The 26,501-nt window shown below is 25.3% G+C and overlaps 1 protein-coding gene across 1 annotated transcript; it reads right to left on the reverse strand.

Moving 5' to 3' along the window:
* Positions 1-26,232, reverse strand: LOC129960915 (BOS complex subunit ncln-like). The gene is made up of 14 exons (XM_056074650.1): positions 25,747-26,232; positions 22,824-23,014; positions 19,312-19,456; positions 17,860-17,954; positions 15,140-15,223; positions 14,935-15,038; positions 14,066-14,154; positions 9,756-9,880; positions 8,063-8,253; positions 7,331-7,451; positions 7,067-7,239; positions 4,487-4,540; positions 3,058-3,136; positions 1-2,075 (listed from the first exon to the last, which is right to left on the reverse strand). The coding sequence occupies exons 1-14, from the start codon at positions 25,919-25,921 to the stop codon at positions 2,010-2,012; spliced, it is 1,692 nt and encodes a 563-aa protein (XP_055930625.1). The 5' UTR covers positions 25,922-26,232; the 3' UTR covers positions 1-2,009.
* Positions 26,233-26,501: the final 269 nt, after the last annotated feature.

Genomic DNA, 26,501 nt, shown 5'->3' on the forward strand with positions numbered 1-26,501 from the left:
AGTTGCAGTCAAACGTAATGACAAGTACATACAAAGAAGTCCTGTTAAAAATATTACTGCTAGTTTGAAATCAGTAGTTTTAAATTTAACAGCAGCAAAAATACACATTAAAATTACAGAATTCAAGAAACATCACACAGAATTAGCATTGAAATACTATAAAAATATTCATTGCAGATAATTTGATTTATAACATTTAATTTTAAAGATTTGGTCCATCTATGAATCACTAAACTGCATAAAGTAGAACAATTCTTAAACATTTTGATTTAAATCTCTCAATAATATATATAAATATATACAAATAACTTGCAAATAACATACATTGGAAAACTACATTTATCACCAAAATGCTTTTACAAATTGTCTATATAAATTACTACAATTATAATGAAGTGCAAAGATGAATTAAGGTGATAGCATTTCACAACTTAAAACCGCTTTAGAAGCTTTTGGTCTGCATGCACACTTAGGCTACAACATTTATGTATTATGATTTAATATTAACGTATACATGTATTTTAGTGATTGAACTGCAAAGGTACAACAGATACATAATAATTTATAATCTGGTATAAAGATACATTGACTTGCCAAACCAAAGGAAAATTACATCAAATTTAAAAAACTTCCTTCAAAATAAGTATAAATGTTATACATATTCCATAATTCAATTTTTCAAATACAGGTAACCTACATGCTTACAGTTTTAAAAAAGGCTAAATTTATGTTTTGAAAACATAAAGGGAGAAACTTGATACCTGAAATTCATTAAAGAACTTTATTATTATTATTATTATTATTATTATTATTAAGCATAAAGTTAATAGTCTTTATAACTGTTTGTTAAAATTTTAAAAGAAGGTACACAAAATAGATAAATTTGCTTTCATTTTGATCAGGAAGGTAGCTTTATATGGCTTGTATATTATTATACCTCTATGAGACCTTGCATTACAAGAAACAAATGAGCAAGAAATATCAAGTTATTTAAATTTGTAAGAAATATGTTGTTTTTTTTTAATAATGATAAGAAAAATATTTTGGAAATTCATACATTTGCAGATAGAAATATTTTTAATGCTACTTTTTCTTCAATAACTGAAGACATGTAAACAAACAATCAATTATAAATAAAGTACAAATTTTAAAGTAAAAAGTAACTTATTTAGCTAGAACATTTCGATTAAAAGTATTTTTTAAAAAGAAAATCAACTAAATAAGTTTGTGTTATATAGTGTCAGAGGGAAAAAATACATATCTTATTTTTATGTAGACTATTTTTCATTTAATTACCTATTGACAAACATATTTTCAACTTAACATTCATTTAAAAAAAATCCAATTATGTAGGCATTTTTCCTACAGATTTCATACATTATAACATTTATAAATCATGGGCTTTTTTTTTTTTTTTTGATTTAGCAATCAAGGATTTAAAATATATTTTTCTAGCTAAAATGCTACATAACTAAATTTGTACAAATAGTTCTGCAATGAAAAATTCATTTAAGCTACATGCTAATAAACATTACTTCATTTAAAGAAAATGATGTTCAAATAATGATTATAAATAACACAGTACATTTAATGCTAGTAAGAAGAAAAAATTGGCTGCTATTAATGCACATATGGTATATTTTGGCAGATCCATATGCTGATGATAAATCCAAATGATACTTTTAAAGGACTAATAAAGACTAATATTGGGTAAATACTTTTGAATTGTACAGATGAAACTGGAAGGTAAAAAGTTCTAGAATAGTCCAGAAATTGTTCTTATTGCCTATATATTTAAGTAACATTCAATTAAATTCACAAATCACCAATAAATCAATCAATGCACAGATAATAATCAGAAACAAATAATAAAAAGTAAAAAATAATAATTATGATATAAATCTCTATGTACCTTAAAAATTATACTTATGTCTACAAAATATAAATACTTAAATCAGATAATAGATGAAATACTTTGGATTATAATAGGCATAGACCCCTTTATTTATTCAACTTTGTTTTCCTTTCACAGACACAGAATATGATTTGATAATTCTTTCCAACCTATAAAAGTTCTGGAAGGGAAGAGGAGAAAAAATATTTTTAATTTGTTTCTAACATGGTATTCAAAGTTATTATATATATATAAAATAATTTATAAGCAATCATATATCAAGCAAACAGCAAAATAATAAAATATCCACATGTAGCACAATGAAAATTTAACTATGATCATTTTAATTTATTGAGAACCATTTTAAATTCATTTATGTTATTAATTAAACGAAATTTATATTAAATTATTAACTATACCAAATAATAAGATGATATAACTAGAAGATTGTAAAATATGCAATTATATATGTAAAATATCATGATAATTAAACAAAAGTAGATAATAGATGCATGTTTTGTTTTATTTTTTGGAGAAAAAAAAATTAATATAACAGAAAAGCCTTCCCTAGAATGTTACTTAATTTTCATATTTCTTTGCTTAGAAACAGTATTGTGAAAAAGTAAAAATACTCATAAGAATAAAAAAATATTCAGGCTTAATTTTTAAAAAGAAAAGATTACAGAATTTTTGGGTATTTCATACATAAAAACAAAAACATGATCAAATCCGACTGTCATACATCCCTAATTTTATTATAATTTGATAACTAGATTTAAAAATGGTAATTTTCCTCTCAGCTATGAACATCAGGATTTTATACAGTGTGATATAACTACAAATAAAATCTTAATTTTACATTCTGAAATAATTATTCTGAAAAAAATTATAACTTCACTTTCACTAACATTCTGTAAATAGCACATATGAGTTGCATTAAAAATAAAAGTATTATTCAAAGCTTTCTATGAAGAACTTGAAGCAGAAAGTTTCAAGTTAATTATATAAGGAATACACAGTGCATTCAACTACCAACTGAGTAAGGGGTTTTAACTAAGACATACAATTTTAAATAATAAATGCAATTTCTCATAGCATTCACATAAACAAATATATAAAATATTTTAGATAAAAATGAATGCTTAATGAAAATTTAGACTTACTGTAATTAAAAGATAAATAATGCCTAAGTAAGCAGCAATAAACATGGCTAGGAACAAATCAAATATAGCTGGCTTAACCCTGCAAAATAACAAAAATATAGATTCATTTCAAAAATGTATAGAAATTAATAAATTTAACAAATTAGTTTATAAAAAAATTAGTCATCTTGCTGATTAAAAAAATGCATAAAACTAAATTAAATTTATATCAACAATTTGTTTAAATACCTTGCTTTACACTTTTAATATTTTTCAAAATGATCATGATTTCAAACTATAGTAACAAATTAATTCAACTGACTTTTGATTTGTTTTACATTAATTATATAACTATTTCAAACTATAATCTTTCTTTATAAAGCATTATTTAACACTACAGGGAAATAATGTTTTAAATACATAAAATAAAAAACCTTGTAAATGTAGTAAAAATATCACGTTGGTGCAACTCTAAAAAATTGCCTTTAAGGATTGCTTTTTATCTCATCTATAATAATGAATAAATTTATGAAATAAAAATCCATACTTAGAAATTAATTTCCTCAAAATATCAAATGTCAGATATTTTTTAATAAAAAGATTGAAAAAAAAATAATTAAATTCTGATACAAGACAATTTATGCAACGCTAAATATTTTTAAATGGAATCAAATTTTTAAATTCAATTAAAAAATATTTTTTTAAAAAAATTCTATCTTAGCTACAATTTAATGGGAAATTTCCTAAAGCAAATTTTAAATATTTTTCTGCATAATTTTTGTAAATTTCTTCTTATTAAACAAATATATCTAAAATTCAGAAAATATTGAAAGCATTTAAAAAGAATTAAAAATCAAGAAAGAATATAAAAACATTACATAGTTCAAAATGGAAGCATAATAAAAAAACATACAAAAAAAATTGCATCTTTTTGTTTGTTTGTTTGTTTGCTTTTTATACTTATAAATTCTTTTTAATAGTGAATTTTTCTATTCTTTGTTGCTAAAAGCTGTAATTTAGTTTTTTGGCATTGATTTTGTTTCTTTCTAATGATCAAAACAAGATGTGATAAAAAAAAATCATTGTGTCTGCATTAATGCTTGCTTATTTTTTTTAATTTTAATTAAAAAACAGGAATTATTTTCAAAAATAAAAAAAAAATCATTAATTAAAAAAATTCAAGATTCTGGTTAAATACTGGCAACTACCACATTTTGAGTTTTATTGCACATGGTCCAACAGAAAATTAATCAAAACAAATCAAAGAGATACATATGGTACTTCAGAAAACCCATACCATAAATATCAAAATCTTATTCAACAGGAAAAACTTTTAAGCAAATCCAATGAATTTATACTATTAACTTATACATAACAGAATCATAAAAGTGTTCATCAAATCATATTTTATATATATATATATATATATATTGAAAAAATTTGTATTCACCTATATGCATTCATCACAGTAGAGACAGGCTCATAAAACATAAGTTCTGGTTCCCTAAAAATTCAAAATAAATAAAAACTGGCTTCAGATATAGGCATATATTTTATTACTTACTAAACTAATTTTATTGCTAAATTAGTTACCTTTAGCAACCAACTGGTTCATCAATATTAAATTGAGGCAATTAAAGTTAAACTTTTTAACATTTAAATTAGCAAGCAATTGAAGCAAAAATTATAATTTTATAATTTAAAAAAAAATGTATTTGAAACCTGAAAAGAAAATAGTAAACAAAATTTGAAAATATAAAATAGCCGAAATTTTTTTTTAAATAAAGTTTTTGTGATTTTAGTAAAGCATTTGAATTGTAATAATTAAAATATTCAATTAATAATAATTTAAATATCACAAGTGATTAAAACTGACAATATTTAGGTGTGTATTTAAGTAACCTATAAAATATAATTGAATTAGCTATCAGAATATTAAATTATTTACTATTCTATTTGCATAGTGAAATACAGTCATAAATGCACACATGATAAAAAAAAATTTTGAATCTGTGTATAACAAAATGCAGGCAAAGTAACTTAATATTTAAGATCTATAAGAACACATTACTATTCAAGAGCTATCACTAACATGAAAGTCTCAACAAAAAAAGTTTTTTCCTTTTTCTTTTAAACATGAATATAATAAAAATTTTCATTATTAAATAAAATAATGAAACAATTTATCAATTAAAAAAATTAAATGCCTGCATAATTTATATTCTTTCAACATGCTAAAATAATTGCATACAAAGCAACTTAGCAAACATTTAGGAATCAAATTACAAAAATTTACATTATGACTTGCATTACATTATCGGCTACCATGTAACATGACAGGAATATAAAAAAAACTATTGTAAATTTCATCTCATGCAAAGGCCATTCATAAGTTTATGTTACAAATATCCATCATTATACCACTCTAATTTAAAGCAAGGCATTCTTTATGAAACGGAAGTAAATTTCAACATTTCTACAACTAAGCATTTCCAATGATATTGAAATTTAGTGGGAGTGGTCACCAACACTTTTTAGCATATTCTCTAAAAAATATATCATCCTAAAGAATGCCTTGCATAGCTTGCCATACAGTAGTTACAAAATATTAACCATTGGTGAGAATTTAACATTTTTATTGAATTGATCCATTGATCCTTGGTAAATTTTTCGGCAATTATTCCTCAGCATGAAGTTAATAATATCCAAAAGCAGTGGTTTGGACATATTTTTTCCCCAATAGAATAAAATAAAAACCTGACACATAACTACACTTGGTCACAAAATCTAATACGAAATTTGACAATTTTAAGTCATTGCGTTTTTGAGTTATGTTTCAGAATGTACAAATCAACAGACGTTCAAACCCTTGTCAGATTTGGAGCAAAATTTGAGAAGCGTCTGCACTATAGAATATTAAACATGTGTACTGAATTTAATATATCTCACTGTCTTTTTTTTGTAGTTGACATGTTAACATACATCAACCAGACAGATTTCCTCTGGACGGATCTTGCTCAAAATTTCAATAAAAATCTACAAATTTTGTATAAAGACCATATACCAAATTTTATCCATCTAGCTCAAAGCGTTTGAGTTATTTGTCCCTGACAGAGAGACATTTTCCAAAAATATATTTATAGGGTCATGGAGGTTCAAAACAGAGATTTTCACAAAAACTTGAGTTTGAATTTTTTAACAATTACAATACCTTCTCTATATATCATACATGAGAAAGTAATTAAGGTGTGACATATTTGTGTCTTAAGCAGGAAACATGCAAGTAAATTATGAAATGAATTTAATTTATATGTAAAAAAAATTGACTCCATGTAAAAAAAAGAAGAAAAAAATTGAGAATGCTTTAAATTTTTGTAGGTTAATACATATATACAAAAGACAATACATTGTCCAGAACAAGTTTAAATGTATATAGAACTTCAAGTATATGAGAAGAAAACCAGCACTTTATTGTACAAGTAATTCATTAACATATTTCAAAGAACATTTTTTTAATGCTGAATGGATCTTTGAATTATAATAACAAATTACTGGCTTTTTTTTTTTTTTTTTTTTTTTTTTTACAGATGTTTTATTGACATGATTCAATTGGTATTTCATAGTTTACTTTTCATCAACAGCTGCATGTGCAACAAGAAACTTCATTTTGTTTAAAAAATTCAGATGTTTAAGAAATTTTTGAGATCTGGGACCCCTCCCCCCTTAACCCATCCTTCTTTCCTTTCTTTTTTTTTCCCCCAGATATGTATATTTCTCTGCAATTTTGGCATCTTTGCCATATATTTTCTTTGCAACTTCCATTAACAATAACTTATTGCCTAAACTTAATCTGACAGTTTTAGATCTTGCGATCAGTTCCGTAAATGAAAAGAAGACAGAATTTCAATCTTATTAGAATTAGAAACTATTACTACAAAAAACAACAGAAGCTGTGGTATTTAATATTCTTCTTGATACAGTGTACCACTAATGATTTGTAAAAATATTTATTAAGTTAAAAATCTCTAACCTTTTATCAGGTTTGAAAATAGAAAATTTTACATCCTTCAAATAACGACTCATTGCTTGTTCCAAGGTCAATATTAAAGGATGTTTTGTAGATCCTGAAAGAAGCATTTGAGCACTGCGTGGCTGAGAAGAAAGTTGATCTATCCATGCTTTTAAGTAGTCTTTCTGTATACTCTGAAAAAAAAACATTTCATTAAAGAGGAAAAGAAAGTAAGTCTCAAAAAAATTCTCCATCAAACTTAATTCATCATCAAATTCAATTTACCAAGCCTTCAGTAAAAATTCCAGTTTTCAAAGTTTCTCCACTTATATTGTACATATGTCTGGCCAAAGCTTCTGCAATAATTCTTACATTTCGAGCAAGTTTATCAACATTTACATTTTCCCTATAAAAATAAAAACTAATATAAGATCCTTTATAATACATTTTAAACCAAATTTAAATTTTTTATCTGCATTTTTGCTTGTTATGAAAAGAACCAAATAGAAAACATAAGTGTTACATTCACTCTTCAAAATAACCATAAGTAATTTTCTTGCAAATCAGAATCTGAATCAAAGTTTCATAAAAAATTGCAAATGAAAGATAATATAAAACATTAATTTATAATGACATAATTAGAACATTAATACTATTGATTTAAGCTATTATAAACTGTTGGAAATGAAGAGTGAGTACATGTTTCTATTGTATGAAGTTTGGAGTAAACATCCAATTTATACTTACTTTTCCTATTATCAAAAGGAAATGCCTCACTATAGCAATAACTATACATTTTACTGAATATATTGTACTAAATAATAACGACTGTATCCACAGTATATATTACTGAATATATTATTGAAATATCAAATATAACAAAACATACATTATGTCTAAAATATATACAGTTTTAGATTTTTCAATTATCAAAAGAAAATATGTTGCTATAGCAATTACTGAATATGATTTTCAAATCTAAATAATAATTGAATTATCAAATAAAATAAAACAAACCTCGTATCTAAAATCGTAGTTTTCTTCAGAGAACGTGGGGATTGTAAATGAGACAAAGTAAAAGCTGGAAGGCGTCTAATGCTGAAACGCTCATGCTCCCAAGACAATAGCTCATCTGCAAGATTTATTCTTTTATGAATCATAGAAACATTTACAGGTTCTTCAGATTGCACAGATGCCCACTGTAGTTCCTAAAAATATATGAGAATATAAAATACATGAATGCAGATATAAAAGAAAAGAAAATACATATTATTGAAATTTTTTTATCTTAATGAAAACTATGAAGCTCTTCTATTTTCCACCCAACACTGAAAAACTTCCTATAATAATCCAAATCACTTTTTATACTTTTTCAGCACTTTGATTTCTTTAATATTAACTTTCATAAGCTCATAAATTGGAAATAAACAAAAAAAAAACAGTTAATCCATAGCATTTTGATTATCATCAAATTTAGATGAAAACCAAATGTCAATCGCAAATAATATCAAATAGTAAAAATAACAATTTAAATTTAACTCTAAAATAAATCCCTCCACTAATTTTAATTCACGTATGAAAATCTATTCTCAACTGTGTTTTCTTTATATAGTTTGTATGCAAGAAGCATTGAAGCTAAAATATATAATTATTTGCTTCCTCTTAAATAATGTAATTACAATGCGAATAATGCAATTATCAATTTTTATTACAGTTGTTCCTAATATTTTTTTTACTGATAAAAGTTTAGTATCATTTTACAAGTTCAGTTCAAATCATATGTAGTTGATATACTTTTAAAATATAACACTTAAACTAGCCAATAGAAAGAAAAGCAAAAAAATTTGGAATCAAATCCCCATCACATTTGAATAGCAAAATTATCGGAGAATCTATTTTAGCCTGTCATTGCAATTGTTTCATAGATTTAAATATATAACAGTAAACATGTTTAATATCTATGATTTTTTTTCCTTCTTACTTTTATTACTATATCTGTAAACAGAAATTTTCAACTTTCTTTATAAAACTATCATAAATTTTCTTATAAAATATTCTATATTATAGTCAGACCACTAAAAATTATCAAAATTCCAGATCACTTCAAATATATTTTAATAAATTAAAAACATCTTCATTGAACATTAAAAGCAGTGAAAAAAGAACAAGTCCCAACAAATTGAAATGCAGACAACATACATAAAATAAGTCATCATATATATGTTCTTTGCCAACTTTAAAAAACATATTAAGTAAACCACAGGATGTAGAGAATTTCATTCAAAAATTGGAAGTTTTAGTTTGTTTGTTTAAGTAAATAAGAAAAATAAGAAAGTAACGATTTCTTCAAGAAGATCTTTAGATTTTTCTTCCTTCAAATTGACAAAATCTAATATGATAATCATTGAAGATAAAAATCATTATTTGAGATGATCCAAGGAACGTTTTTACATGATAGGACTATCACCTCTCAATAACTAAACAGATACTTGTATAAAATACCAAAAACTGTAGCTAAATAAAACAATGTAAAATGAAAACAATTAAAAATTGCCAAGTAAATGTACAGCCACTAATAGTGCTGGACATCATTAACAGAATCACAATTTTTTTTAATTATAAATAATGTAAAAAAGCTGCAGTGTTTAAAGAAGTTGATTACTTTATATATTAAGAAATCACTGCATCAGAAGTTGTAAAAATATCTTACCTTATAAAATATATCACCAGGACTGTCCTCCTTTGGAGGTTTAGAAACATGTAAATATAAATTATCTTCATCACCAACAGAATCAAGGCACAAAGTATACAGAGCATCAGGAAGCAAACTGGCATCTGAAATGCAAGCAAATCAATATGCATGCAAAACATATATAGGTTAAAGGTGGAGAAATCTTTAAGGATTTGCCGTTGTTTAAACCCAATAATATTTTAAATGAAGTTGTCGGTTATTCTTATTATCAGTGAAAGTTTGATTATGAAATATTCAGAAGGAAAGCAAGAACAAACCATGTTCATCATTTAAACTTTGTGTACAAAGTAATGCAGTTTATATAGAAGTGTCCATAGAAAAATGATAGCATTGAAAATTCATGCCAAAATTAAAAACTTTCAAAAAGGAAAAATCTCATTTGTATTGATTCAGAAATTTATTAAGGTTCAAGAAAAATAAAAATTCATATAACTCATTAAGCATTTTTATTTCTTAATTACAATAAAGAGATTTGATTTTTCTTGCAGTAGCATGGAAGAGATCCTTAAAAATGGCATAAATTTAATTTATCACAATATCTCTCCTCTGAGATTCATAACAATAAAGAACTCAATTGCAGACTCTGTAAAGCTTATTACAGATATGCATAACTGATCATCTGCAAATAATATAATTGGTTAAACATCATTAATAGCTTGACCATTTTTTTAAATTCAAGTTATATACATATAATAAGAATTTAACAGTTGAAAATTAAAAAAAATTACAATTTTTTATTTATTTATTTGCATTAATGCTTTCATAAACGCATTCTCTTGTGATAAGGGAGGAAAAAAATATTTTTGCTTGACAGTTCAATATATAGACAAGATATGAAATAAATTCCGGTACATCAGAAGTAATGCATTAGCTTGAAATCATTTTTTTAATGACTTCACTATTCAATTGTCAGGTTTGGTTCAATTTCTAACATCTTTTGAAATTTCCTTATAAAAATCATGATGGGAGAGAAAAAATTTCACAACATCAGAGCAGAAAGCATCAAAAAAGTACCGCGAGAAAATATTTCAAGCTTCTATAATTTCAAAAGGAGTTCTCTAAATTTAGATGAGCAAGCCCTTATTTAAACTGCACATGTTTTATGCAATATTGCAGCTGTATGATAGACACATCAAATTAAAGAAGTTAGATTTTGAAAACCTAGATACTGTACAGATCAAAAATTAAAACACTTTCTTTATATTTCGATTAGATTATAAAATAATTTTAAGAATGTATATTTACTGAATTTATTGAAATTTTTTTTACCTCCAACAGCCTCATATAGCAAGGCCTTTTATAATCAAATTCCACAAAAGTGGGTGTGTTCATTTTTTTTTTTTTTAACTTAGTAAATTACTTGCCACAGTTTGATATAAATATTCAATATATAAAAAAAATTCAAATATAATAAAAATTCAAATTTACATAGTAACATGAAGAATTGAATTCTAATTCCAAATTATTCAAATATATTTTGATTTAACCCCTGGCACTCAGAGGACTCCTCTCGAGCACTATGCAAGACAGAGCATCACTTTAATATTTTATTGACTAAGGTTTTTTTTTTTTTTTTCATTTTGATGGTTAAAAAGATGTATTAAGTGTTAAAAAGACAGATTTATTTTTCAGACATTTAACTTAAAATAATTATATATGTATTTTTCAGTGCAATAAGTTCTTATATTAGGCGAAAAACTACGCCCTCAAATTATTTTTCAGAGTGCAAAGCGTTAATTATAGCATTTGCATAATATAATAAAATCTATTCTACAATATATTTATCTGATGATGACTGCCTGGAAAATACTACAATAAAGAAAATTAATACGTAAAAATAAGTTGTTTTTTACAACCCATAAGAAAATTCAATATACTTAGGACATGGAAAAACAAACTAAATTCAAATCACAAATAGAAATATGTGATTGAAAAATGAACTGTATCAAAATATATAAACAAAATGGACATTATGTTTTTTTTTTTTTTTAAGAAAAGTTTTTGATAAAAATGTTTGATTTCAAAGGTATTATTATTCTTAGACTTGCCAATAAGTCTGGGCAGAAGAGGACATGGGCATTGTGTTTGGTCCACTGTTATTTGCATTCTTTCAAAACAAGAATACAAATAAAGTAAATCAACAAGTGTACAGCACTAAGATAGTGAAAAATCTAATAGAAAGTTTTTAAGTTTTTCACTGACAAGAGAATGGTACTTTCAGCATGGTCAATTGCATTAACATTTGGCAAAGCACGTTGGAGTTTTAATCTATAAAATCAGGTAACTTTTGAAATACTGTTTCTGGTGAATAGCTTGTATGCCCAGATTAATTTTTTAGGCTGTAAAATTAATGTAAAATGTTTATTATATGTTTTCTAAAAATCTCCTTGTTATTTAATAAGATCAAAAACAAATTTAATTGAATAATTCCAAACCAATTATAATGTGTGCATGTTACAAAATGTATATACTATGAAATAAAAGTGGAAAACGGATCCTATTTCAGAATTAATTACCAAAGAAAACATTTCTTATGCTAATTTTAACTTTGGCAAAAGCATGTGATTGAATATTTTGAAACATGAGTTCAAATGTCATAACATCAAAAATTATAATTTGCATTTAAAAAGTTATTAAAACTAAAATATTATATAGAAATGAAAATGCTATCATTAAAAAGTGAATTTTCACAGTTTTAATATAATACAAAAACCATTTTTATAAGATAATAACTTTGGAAGATATAGCCATCAATTTCCATTGATAAGTCATAGCCATTATCCATCTGGAGATTTTAGGCCTATTTTTGCACTTGATTAAATTTTGTATAGCATCTATTTCTTGATTTCTTTTACATCTTTTCTCTGTGTGAATTAAGCAAAGTGTTGAATTAAGTGTAACTATAAAAACATTCATGTAAGTCTGAAACATTCATACAACAATTTGCTCACATTTGACAACGTGTAATAAGGACGATTTCAGATCCACACACATTACTATTTAAAAATAAAGAGAACAAGATGGAAATATGTAAACTTGATTTATTTTTTTTCTCCCCATGATTAAGGATAAGGTAAAATTGTTAGCATCTTTTCAAACTTCTTTGTTAAAACCATGGCCTGGAAGACTTGACTTCTCCACAGTAAAAAGGATAGTAGGAAAAAAGAATCATCAGAATATTTAAAACTTCTATAACTTCAAAAGGGACTTTTCCCTAAATTTTACTGTACAGGCATTTATTTTAACTGTGTGCATTCTTTGTCATACTGCATATGGAACAGAAATTGAACTCTGAGAATCCAGATGCTTGAGCAAATCATAAGCACTTTCTGGAATTATGTCTATATCTAAACACAATAACTCAAAAAAGTTTCAAGCTAGATAGATGAATTTGGAAAATGCTCCAACCCTGTGCAAATGAACATAAATACAAAATAAAAAGATAAATAAAATTTGGTACAATATTTTATAACAGCTAAAGTGCAGACGTGTGATCAATTTTAAACCAAATATTTTAGAAAATTGACTGCTTAGTGCTTCATAATTAAATAAAGTTTCTTTTTTTTTTTTAATACCATATCCATGAACTCAACTCGCATGCTTACCACAATGATGTAAAAGAGGAGAATATGAAAAAATTCATCTTATATATCTTTAAAAGGATTTTCATTTACTAAAATCTAGTTGAGAAAGCATTTCTTTTAAATAAGCGATTTTCAAATGATACAGCAGTCTAATGATGGGTAGTTTAAAGTTACAGATATTACATCCTACAAAGTGTAGGGGAAATAATAAGTAATTTAAAAATTAAAGTAAAATTTAAATTCAAGAGGCTAAAAAATAATTTAAAATGCACTTATACATTGTATACATCACACACACAAATTTATATACAAACATATACAGAATAATGCTAATAAATATAATGTGCAATAAAATTCAAAAGAGGCACATTTAAGTATTATATTTTATAAAGATAATTCATAATACTGGAAATTTGGTATAAGCAAGGAACTGTCTTAATAAGGAATTTAATAGATCATAATATTGAGAAGAAAAAAAACACTTGAATTGCTCTATTCTAAAATTCTATAGAATTTTAACATAACATTATATTTCAAAAACTATGATACTAAAGAAATTAAAATAAATGACAACAATAAATTGGGAACACAAGTTTTGTCACCATAATAAAAGTGTTTTCATTTCAAATATCAATGGTTATTTTATTTATATTTTCAAGAATAAAAATGTACTAAAAATATTACCCGAGCTATCAATATTATCTTCAATCCATTTTTTGGTACCTTGATAATTAAACTTCCCTCCTCCAGACAAAAGAAACATCAAGTTGAACCTAAGATTCAGGGAAAAAATATTTTAAATTTACTTATAATTGAAAATATATTATTAAATAAGTGCAAGAGAAGTATGTTAAAAAAATCAATGATGAGATAAAATCTCTTTCTATTGACATTATTAATTAATGTCAATGAAGTACTAAAGAAAGCAATTAAACACTAAATTCTGATTTGTTCATTTGTTAACATTTTGTTCAAAAATCAATCAATCAATCAATCTAATATTTCAAATCAAAATTAGTACATCAAAAAATAATTTCATCAGAATTTAGAAAACCTTTAATCGATCATAACACTATCAAATAAATATTATAATTTTTTTGTTTGTGTGTTGTTGTTAATTTTACCTCTTTAGAAATTAGAGCAAAGCTTTTAACAACAGTCTTGATGCCATATTGTTTATCAATGGCCAATAACCAATGTTCTCTATGGAGTAGATGTTCTACAATGTTCTCTATGGAGTAGATAAAGACAAAAACAACAAAATGTAGCACGTAAATTCACAAGACAAAATTCAAAGTGGAAAGAGATAGTTAACAATGTGTTCAAAACTTATGTGCTTAGAAAAAAGGGGTCTACTTGATTAGATAGATACTAAAAATCACTTACTCAAAAGTTTACGATAGTTAAAATTATTGTACTTAAATTATAAGAGGCAAAAAAAAAAAAAAAAAATTGAACTTGAAATAACAAATAAAAAAATTTTTTAAATGAAGAAAAGTCTAATTCATCATATAGATTTATATATTAAATGCGAAATATAAAAATTCTCTCACCTAGGATGTGTTCGAGAATTTGTATATAATCGAGACAATAATCTAGCCAACTCAAGTAAAGCAGCTACTCCACTGCCATTAGAATCTGCACCATATGATAAACCCTGAAATATATTTTATGATCAACAAGAAAATCCTCATTAATGGATGAACAGGAAAGCAATAAAATGGAACATAATAAGATGTACAGGAATAAAAAACTCACAGGTGCAATCCCATAAGAATCGTAATGAGCAACAATAGCAATAGTAGGTAGTTGTTCCTCTACTCCAAATCCACATAATTTTCCCTAAATAAAAAATAAACAAAAAAATCAGTAAAATTTTTATCATAGAATTATTTATGCAACAGAATTATCTATTTTATTATTGGAACTAAACAATACTTATATTATTAATGCTACTCCATTAAAATTAACAATCGATATCACAGAAACTCAGCTTGCCTTAAAAAAATTGTAAATATTTTTAGTACAGGTTATTTAATAAGAATTTTATTTATGTTATAATATTAAAAAAACTAAATAATTAAGAAAAAATACAGTAATAAGCAAATTATTCAATGTTTTTCGACCTCGCCTGACAACTGTATTTGCTGAGCGGAAGGAAAGCATGAAATAGACAACTGGTTGTAAAGAAATAAGCCAATGAATAAATAACTAACACTATGTTGGATTTGGCACATTTTCTTCTTCTACCTGGAGTTTGTTAACAAATTATGTATTATAAAAAAGCAAAATGCCCTACAGATCTGGCAAAGTTTAATTCATGTTTGTCTCCTAATCTAATAAAATATACAGATATTTTGCTTAACTGAATTGATTTTTTTTGTTACTTGTAAAGCTTTTATTAATTTAATTCAAATAATAAATGCATCAGATTGCTTCATGTTAGCTTTGAATTTATTCTTATTAAATTTTTAATAAAACACAGTAATAAATAGAATAATGTATATATATCTCTTTGAACATGAAATTTAACAAAAGCTCGCCACAAGGAAGAGAAAAATTGAAAATATAGGTACAGAGCCAAATTAAGAAACTGAAATTTTCTTAAGTAATAATATAACCATAATAACCTTTCACACAGCCAAATTTTAATTAAATTCAAATTTAAGTTAGATATCTTTAGATGATCAAGCAAATCAATGGCAAAAAGCTATAAAAGAAAAATTAATAAAAAAAATTTTTTTAAAATATCTAAGGTATCTGTCTGCCTGGGTTGCCAAATCAGTTTTTGACTATAAATCAAAAAAAAAAAAAAATGTTTCCTTTGAAAGACCAATTATTTACGTTTCCAAATCTGTGTTTGTTGTGTTTCTACGATTATTATATCAGAAGATATAGATGTTTCTTTAAATCAACATTAAAGAAAATGAAACCAAAAGTAGCATGGAAATAACCGGAAGTCAATTTTTTTTTGTTTTAATACCATTAATATTCACTTACTAACATTCACTAAAAGTTCTGTTGTGAAATGTGAATGTGTAGGGCATGTTCAAAAGCGAGTGGTTACTCAATTGAGAGCTTTAAAAAAAAATATATTAAAGGTCTCTAGGATAAATTAAAGCTTACAGACAATGTCATAAATAAATTACAAAACTATTATGGCATTGCAATAAGATCCAATGTTGGTAATTTATTGCAGATTCAAAGTGCAACACTTGCAGTATTTGTTCATGTTTGTTCCAGTAATAAAAAGTCAATGCATGGACAACGCCCAAAAGGAAAGGATTCTTGGAGCAAATACCAATGTGCACTTTCAGAAGGTAGAAATATAGACTCAAGCATAGGACTCCCAAAAAATATTATGAATATTATTAATCCTACTTATATTAAATTATGTGACCAAAATCTTCTTAAAAAATGCCTTCATGGAAAAACACAAAATGTTAATGAAAGTTTGAACAATCTATTATGGACAAATATTCCCAAAAATACATTTGTTGAGTTGAAAACTTTGAGTTTAGGGACTAATATAGCTATATTGTTATTCAATGATAGCTTTTTCTTTCATAATAGAAATTTTTAATGAACTAGGTATTATTCCAAGTCATTACACGCTAACACAATACAGTAGATTCGACAATGAGCGAATTGCTGCTACAAAAAGACATTCTTTGCCTGTTACAAAATTGTCCAGAAAAATAAAATGGGCTATTAGAAAGAAAAAATATTAATAAAATAAAGAATAAGGAAGGGATTTGCTACAAAAGTGATGAATTTTAAGTGTTTAAAATGAAATATTATTATAGATGTACACTAATAAAAACTTTAAATTCATTTTTTAAAGAACATGTTTGTTTTTTTTTTGTTTTTTTGTCAAAATCTTGCTATGCAAAACATAGTTTCACAAAAACTTATGGATATATTTTCTAAAAATTTTGAATATATATTACCATAAATGTTATGAAGGCAATGAACTAAAGATTTAGGTCTAATGTTAATAATTTTTGATTTTTAGCCCTTCATTGCTAGTAGTACCTATGATTTTTACAGTATTTAATGAAAAAAATGCTCAAAGGTCCATAACTTTTTTTAATTTGTAAATTTTTCTTAGCTTTCAGTGCATTGCCTTTATAAGTACAATAACTATATTGTGTAGAAAAATAATTTAAATTGGAGAATTTGAATTTTGTGTAGAGTGTTTTGCATTTTGCTCTAATTTCATCAAATGTTACCTAAAATGCCACAACTTAGTTAAATTATTTTTAAATTTTTCTAATTGTTGTTATTTATTGTTTTGAGTCATAATCATCAAGAAAATCTACTAAAATTGATAATCAAAAGATTTTTTTTTTTAAATGTGCCTCCAAAATCAGGAAGATACCCTAAAAAAATTACAAAGGAGAATATAATGCAAATAATCACATTTACTTTCAGCTACAATAAAATAAAAATAATTGCAAATAATAATAAATTTTTACCTGTAGACTAATAATCTGAGTATCTGGCAAGGGCTTTGGTGCAGGACCTGACACAACCAACTGATAACCACTTGATGTAATGGTAGATGGCAATTCTAAAATAATTTTATGACAATATGTTGAAAGTAATTAAAAAAATCATGATTTTTTTTATATATATATAAAAAAAGCCGAAACTTTTCTCGCAAATTGCGGGACAAACTTTTAACTTCCATTAATCAAAGAAGAATCAATTTTCATTTTAAATAAATAAAAATTGGATAAAAAAAAGTTTCTTAATCATCTTTCAAAAACCTTAAAATGAAAAGGAATAGGACATTGAATATCAATGCTGATTTAAATATTTATTTGAAAAAAAAATAGCATGACTCTTTCTTAAAGTAATATTTTTACATCCTTTTATATGAAAAGAGAGGAAGAACAAAAATTACAGAAGAAGCAATTATTAAAATTTAATTATGATTATATTTATATGCAAACATAGAATGGTTACGCAAAAGCAATTTTTATTTCAGATCTTAGTTTATTATTAGTAATTATTTTCTACCATTTTATATTTGTTTCACCTCTTAAACATTCAACTCTGTTAACAGTTTTTGGCAGCAGGTCTATTTCTGTTATTCTTAAAAAAGATGTAAAAGGATAATAAATTCATATCACAAATTATTTAAACCTGTATTATAATCTTCATTCTGAAATACACAATGACTTTCAATGCCCTTGTGAATATGTCAAAAAAAAATATTTATTGATTAGAAATGTCAGATTAGAAACTTCTTAAAAGAAGGTTAGTATGAGTGTACGGTGTATCCAGACATATTATGCATCAGTTGCAAAAATTTTAAATGTTAAATGAATGGAGATCATAAAACAGTGAAATGATTGACACTGATTCAAATTATCTAAATAGAAATCATATTAATTCAATATAATTAAATGATCAATATTAGCAATTTAAGTCAGTACTAAGAAAACAGAAGTAAGATCAAAAAAATAATCCAGATTACAATATGCATTTATTTAAAAAAAACTGAAGTGAAATTTAGCTTTAAACATGTTAAAGTAAAAATATTTATTGAGAAACAACAAATGAATAATAAATATGCTGTATAAAAAAAAAAAATTATCTCTCTTATGAGATTTTTTGAGAAATAATATCATTCATCAGTAATTGTTTACAGTCTTCAAGTGAAGTAAACTTGAAATGTTACATATAATTGTAAGTACATAAGATACATTGGTATTGAAAAGGATTTATGACAAATATTGCTGATAAAAGCATTTTATAGAGAATAAGACAAAATAAATTTAACTATTAATTATATATAATATTAAAAAAAAATTCTTTATACAAAATTTTTAAATTTACCTTAGCATAAGGGGAAAACTTATTTTTAATCTCTCACAACTTCATAAGAGGTGGGACATTATCATTGTAAAAAGAAAACAAACCTTCAGCAGCAGACCTCGACTTTTGCTTTGATGAACCTTGTTCCATACTATAATACATTTCTAAAAGTTCCTCTGTTTCATAAGCAAAATATACAGGAATTGCTACATCTTCCTCTAGTATATGCTTTTCTAATTGCATAACAACCTAGTCAACAAAATTGTATAGTAAAAATATTATAGTTTGTATAGATATTAATAACCAAAAAAAGAACAAATAATCATTTATAAGAAGAAATATAGACATACATGCAACTTAACAGAAAAGAGTTTATGGTGTAATTAGTCTGAAAGAGTACAAATAATTGTCATTTACTCTTAGACACTTTAGAAACTTAGTAAGCATGGTTTTCATTAAGCAAAAATGATTCTACATAAGGATTCTCATTTTCTCAAATATGTAGTACAAATACAAGCATACAGTGTAATAAATTCAATTAACAAATTGGTGAAGCAAGTTAGAAAATTAAATTGAAGAGATTTGGTATAATGGAACATCTTTAGAACATTCACTCACTAACCCTTTGAATTGAAATGACAAATCCAGAACTGAACTCAGCATGAGCTTTCTTAAGCAAACTGACAATGACAAGCTGAACTCGCAAGAAACTATTTAGAAATGATGCTTTTTGGGAAAAAAATCTCATAAATTTCTATATTAATTCCTCTTTGTAAAACTAAGGAAGTTAAATTATTATCTTGAAATGTGCTGACTGAAAATAAATTGCAATTGAAAATATTAAAGCATAATAGCCAGTCAATTAAAAAAAAATAGCCTTCAACCTTTTGGCTACGTTACATACTAATAACTTGTCAACACGTTCAGCAGTTCATGGGCATAGTTGTCCAGATAATTACTTCATAAGGAGATTAGAATTCCCCTTTAATTTTTTTTAAATTAATCAAATTATATTAATAATTAAGAAATAGTATTAATGTGCTTTTCATTTTTTATAGGGAAAATGTTATTTCACTTAATCATAATACCTTCCTTAAATCTTAATTTTTAAACAGAAAAATAAATGTACCTTAAATGATATTATGCATTAATTATAATTATTCCTATCAGGAAAAAATATTATTCAATATTTCTAAAAATTCATTCTATAATTATTAATTTACAATTACATTCAAAAACCAGAATGATAATTATCATAAAAACATTGAAAACAAAATATATTTTGACATCTTACACAATTGATAAATTGTGACTGTTCACAAGAGCATTGTTTCTTTAATAGATCTATTTGAAAATAAACTTCATTTATATTAAAAAATAATTATTTTTCATCAAAAAATTCGGCAGAATATCAAGCATACAATATCATCTTATTAAAAATTTTAAACCATCTGCCCACACATTCAATAACATAATAGCTGCTTTCTACTATTTATTCTCAATTATAAATATTGAGAATATTTGTCAATATATTTAATAAATTGCCAACTACTTTCAATTTCTGATATATATATGGCTTCATTGAGTTCAAATAAATAATTTGTCATTATTAATATCCAAAAATTTTAAGCTTTCAGCTGTTTGAAGATAATAGATATTTAAATTTTTTATCACTATTTCTCTTTTAAAAATTTAATAAAAATTCAAGTATTAGAAGTATAAACATTTACTTTTGCATAAAAATGGAAACATAATTTACAAATAGTTTTAATTAATAATTTGGATAATTTTAAAAAAAATTGTCTTAAAGATGTAAAAACTGAACTTTGATCTCCCATTTACAAAGTGATTATCTACACAATTATACAATGGACTATTGAATGAGGAGACAAGTTACTACCATAAATAACATTATGCCAAAAGTCTGAAAGCTATTTTGTTGGAATTAGCTGGTTATTATGCTTTAATATTTTAAAAACAGCCTAAAAAAAGGTATATCACCATTATACTTAATCACATCCTGAACTAAATGTTCGAATTTCGAATTCTGCTTGCAAGAAAACTAGCATATGATTGAAAATTATAAATTAGAACCATTCTTTTGCTCTTATAATAAAAGATCCTATATAACTAAACAGACTCTTTTCGGAGAGGTTCATTTGGATTTCACAGGCAGTGAATAGCATATCAGATTGAGTAATGTCATATAATAAAATATAAATAAATAATCAGTAATGTAATTAACATACAGAATTATTGAAGGTAATAAACAGTTGGTAAAAGGAAAATTAGCTCACACTCTAAATTTTATGACAACTATGTCCAGCTACATATTTGCATATAACAATACAACATTAAATGGGCTTCATCCTCTGAATGCTAAAGGCGGCCAATAAATTTCTGATCAATAAAAATTGGGTGCTTAACAGATGCGTAGCCTAGATATGATCAAATTCTAGATAATGTCTGATTTTTTTCACAACTAGACTCATTGCCCATTAAATTTAAATTTAAAGCAAACATCTACCTCAGAATTTATTCATATAAAAAAGTACTCCTAGGTGAATAAAACTAAAAAAAAAATCAAAATTTTTGCTTAAGCAAGCTTATAGATGTGGAATTCTCATATTATTGCTTCCAACATAACAATTACAATACTCTCAATTAAATAATTTTTCCAGCTATAAAATAGAACACATAAAATGAAAATATACAGAAAGCCACAGCAAATCATGTATAAGGTTATGGAATAATTCCTCCACTTAAAATGTTCAGAGCTTCAAGAAACGACACTATGGCATTTTTAACAAGGAACAAGAGTATATTTTTTATACAACAAAAACAAAAAAATAAAAAGATTAACAGAAGAAGTTGAAGTAGCACACTCTCGAATTGAGAAAGAAATATTAAGTTCTTGCTAGCCAGATTGCATAGTGGGTAATGATACATTGATACCCATACATGGAAATTATCCATCCCAATATACTACATATTGCATAAGCATTCAGAAAATTATTTGATAGTTTATTAAATTTCATCACACAATATGAAACATTCAATAGTTTCACACACTAAGCAAGGATCATCCATTCCTTACATAACTGTTCATCTTCCAATAACTGTTCATGCATGCTTTAAGTTTTATTTTAACACAGAAGAGAGGCGCAATGGCAATATCCTGATACCTTCTTGAAAATCCTTATTTATTGTTGACAAACACAATTTCCAGAATATAAATCGTCCCTCACTTAAATAAAATCTTAAGAACAATTGCTTATTTAATAAATTGAATAATATTTAAAACTGGTGAAAAACAGCAATATAAATTGTTATTAAAAAAATGGCAAATAATTTTTAAAAATCACTTCTTACCTCACTAGTGAAAAGTACCTGAAAATAGGCAAGTAATGTATATGTATCAAATATTCAAATATTCTATTTATTTATGTTTTAGTTTTCAAAATATTTAAAATATAGTTGAAATCGTCTCTGGTATATATATATATGAAATATCAGATTAATACATCATAGCTAAGACAATGATCTTTGATATTAAAATCCATCATTAATAATAGCTATAAATAGCTTTATAAGCAAATAAAATTTTTATTCTTACTTGCTGATCAGCAACTGGCAAAGAACTTAAATTCTGAGGAATTAAAATGAGTAGGCCTCCAGCATTTTGCTGAATTAAATCTTGATACTGACTATATGTTAATTCTGTTAATCTTGCTACAACACATTTGCGTGTGTAAGGAGTTGTATAGAGTTTCCTTGCTTCCATATTTAATATGGAATTCCGACAGCCTAAAACATAAAAAAATAGGAATTCATTATAAATTGAGATACTTAATTCGGAAAATTCTATGACACAAACATCTTAGAATAAAATTTTTCAGATATGAATAAAAATTTTAAAATATTAATGTTTTAAATTTTAAAACAAACATAAGGAAACATCTAAGAAACTAGTAATTGAGAAAATAATTGTTATATTTATTTACTCTGCACAGGAATATATGAACTTTCCTGCTTTGAATCTAAGAGTAATTCTTTTATTAATTTAATGCTGAAAAATAATAACAGCAATGATATCAATAAAAATGGTTCTCTGCAATTAGAAATTACATAAAGCCATAATAGACAATGTTGTTACATACATAGATAAAATAGAACATGCTTTTTTTTATATTGCACATCAAATTAATCAATGTGATTACTATATTTCTATAACTTAGAATAATAAATAAAACTTAGAGGAACATCATAAAAAAAACGTTAATTATATTGTTCACAGGCAAGAAATATGCAATAAGTTTTATTTAATGTACAGATTTTAAAGTTCATCTATGTGTTACATTTGAAAACCTAAAATTATTAAAAATTTAAGACTACAATAATAATTTAACTTTGAATTCAAGAATCTATTAAGACTTGGTGAAAAAAAAATACAAATATTATTTAAAATCTATTTCACATATTTATATAAAATTTTATGCAAATTACTTTCCAATAAACATTAATTGAATCCGATATTTTTTTTACTTATTTAAAGATAAATTTTTCATGTAATTGCTCATATTTAAACTAAATCTGATTGTGCAAATATTCAAGAAAAGAAGCTTGTCCAAACCATATAACATCTTTGCATATTTTTACTAATAATAAAGGAAAATGTGTGCAAGCAAGCTGGGATTCTAGACCAGACTTTTACTCTGGACAACTCAACTTAGCACAAATAAATTTTGAAAGAATTTTTCATTGAAAAATCTTTTGATTAAATCCTGAAATATACTCTACAGTACATATAAAACTTTATTGCAAAATGATTCTCCTTTTTGTACTCTTCATTTTTTTACAAATGTATTTTGATTTAGAAAGCATGTTAAAAGATTTTAATCGAATCGTATTATATTTAATCATATAATCTATTTAATATTAAAGGTCAAATTACTTAGTGAAATTACAAAATTGGAATGATGCATAAAACAATGAACATAGTTTTAAATAGGTTCTAAAATAGTAAGATAGATAAATATCAATATTTAAAATTTATACTATGTTGAGAAAACTACTAAAACTGAGTTATATACAAAAAATTCAACTGGCATTTTACATAATTATCCCAGGAAACCAAATGGCTGCCAAAAGTAACTGCTATTAAAATGCAAAAACATTTAGTAAAGTAAGGAAATTACCAGTGTACAACAGGAAACAATCCTCTTATCTTATATGTTGAAAGCATATAAAATTAAAATTACATTTCTAACTCCTTAATATTCTAATAAAATACACAACCCTCAGAAAAATATTATGATTTAATATTTCATCATACAAATTCTTTAAAATGGTGAAAATATGTAAAATAACAGAAAATTAACTTTTGAATTTTACAGAATAGTAGTTTATCAAATATCTATTCTGATAATTAAATTTTCAAGTATTCCTCTAGTAAAGACAAAAATCTCTTTATATAAAAGACACAACCTTTTCAGCAGCTACAATAAGATGCCGATGTCTTTAGAAAACTTCCACAATACTATTATTTCTTTCAGATCACATTTAATGAAATATATTTGCAAAACTCTAGTTATATATTGCAGAAATTAAGATTTATGTCATATATATGATACCAAGACACGTTTGTCTTCCCTTTTTTGACAGTTTTAAGCACAGTTTTTACAATAAATTAATGTAAACATATTGGGTTAACATCGTATAGATCTTTTATTTCACCTTGTTTTAAACATAAATATTATAACATATATGAAATATGTTTGCCAAGTTATTTTGATATATAATCAAATATTGAGAAATGCATTAAAAAAATTTATTTGTTGCTGCAATAAAAATATATATACAAGGCTTTGAAGACTTTTTTGTAATCTTTGATCAAAAATTAATTTTCATGGCTTCAATATTATTCAAAAAAAAAAGGGGAGTATGAGATATCATGTGATAGATGTATGAATCCAAAAATAATAATAAATAAGAAAATGAAGTAGTAAAACAGATTATAAGTCGTGAAAATAAAGTAGTTAGACAGCACATTTTAAAACAACACGTAAAACCAATAGAATTTTATTTACCTATTATTCTACTAACGATTTCTGCTTATATATTTAAGCAGCAAGAATTTGGGTTAAAAAAAAAAAGGAAGAAAGATGCTAAGACACTTTGTTCTTCTCTTTTTTGCAGCAATTTAGAGTTGCACCATAGTTTACAATTCACTAATATAAATACTTGTAATTTACTTGATCTCTTCAGATAGTTTTTCTAAATTACATCTATACGCATTTTCATTATTTTAAAAGCTCATGGGAATTTATAAATAAGTGTATTTGTGCAATAATTTTAGTAATTAAACTAATACATTCATTCATGCAATTGAATTGGGTCTGAAATGACCTGAAAATAATTAAAAAGCAAGATTGGTTTTCAATAAAAAAAAATAAAAGGATACACTTTTTATTTTACAACAGAACTAAAAAAAAGATTATATCTTCTCTTAGATTTCAGAAAACAGTCGAATCACTAACCATGAGGAGTGCTGTGTAGGTCGAAATGCTGCATTCTGTATACGGTAAATTCATGTGCGGCGAACACTGGGGTCTTGGGTGATATTGCAATTAATAAAGGAACAACAAAAAGAGAATATACAAAACAATTCCCCCGAACAAATTCGAGGGCACTTTCTGCCCATTCGAAACACATGACGAGTTTAATAAATAATTCACAAACTCGTCAAATATTTGAAATACTTTTAAAATTCGTAGAGATAAATATAAATCCCGCAAGAAATTCTTGTGAGTTGAGTTGTACTAATGAAATAAGCAGACCCAAGAATATCAAGTGGCTACACATCTAACCTTCGGTACGTTGCTGACACATATTCCTATATGCATACCTCATACACAGTTTTTATTTCATATTTTTTAAGAATATCTGAGAGCTATAACGGCAAAGTTGTTGACAAAATATTTAAGAATCTATTTCCAAATCTGGCAAATTTCGGTGGAAGAAGAAACCGAAACCAGATTGACGAGATTAGTGGTGCGTAAACGCGCTGCCACTAAGCACTGCCACAATCATGAGATCACAATGGGACAGATCATTGGTAGACAAACATATACACGTACGATTGTTAATTTGGCATGGTCTAGCAATTTCCGAATTGTTCTGAATTTAAAAATTCAAAGAAAACATTGTTTGGCTGAAAAATTGGTGACAAGGATTAGGAATTATTTTGCATCTCGCAAACAATAATTTATTGTTGCCGGGCTTTATACAAAAT

This window comes from Argiope bruennichi, chromosome 2 (assembly GCF_947563725.1).
Source record: "Argiope bruennichi chromosome 2, qqArgBrue1.1, whole genome shotgun sequence".
Taxonomy (NCBI): Eukaryota; Metazoa; Arthropoda; class Arachnida; order Araneae; family Araneidae; genus Argiope; species Argiope bruennichi.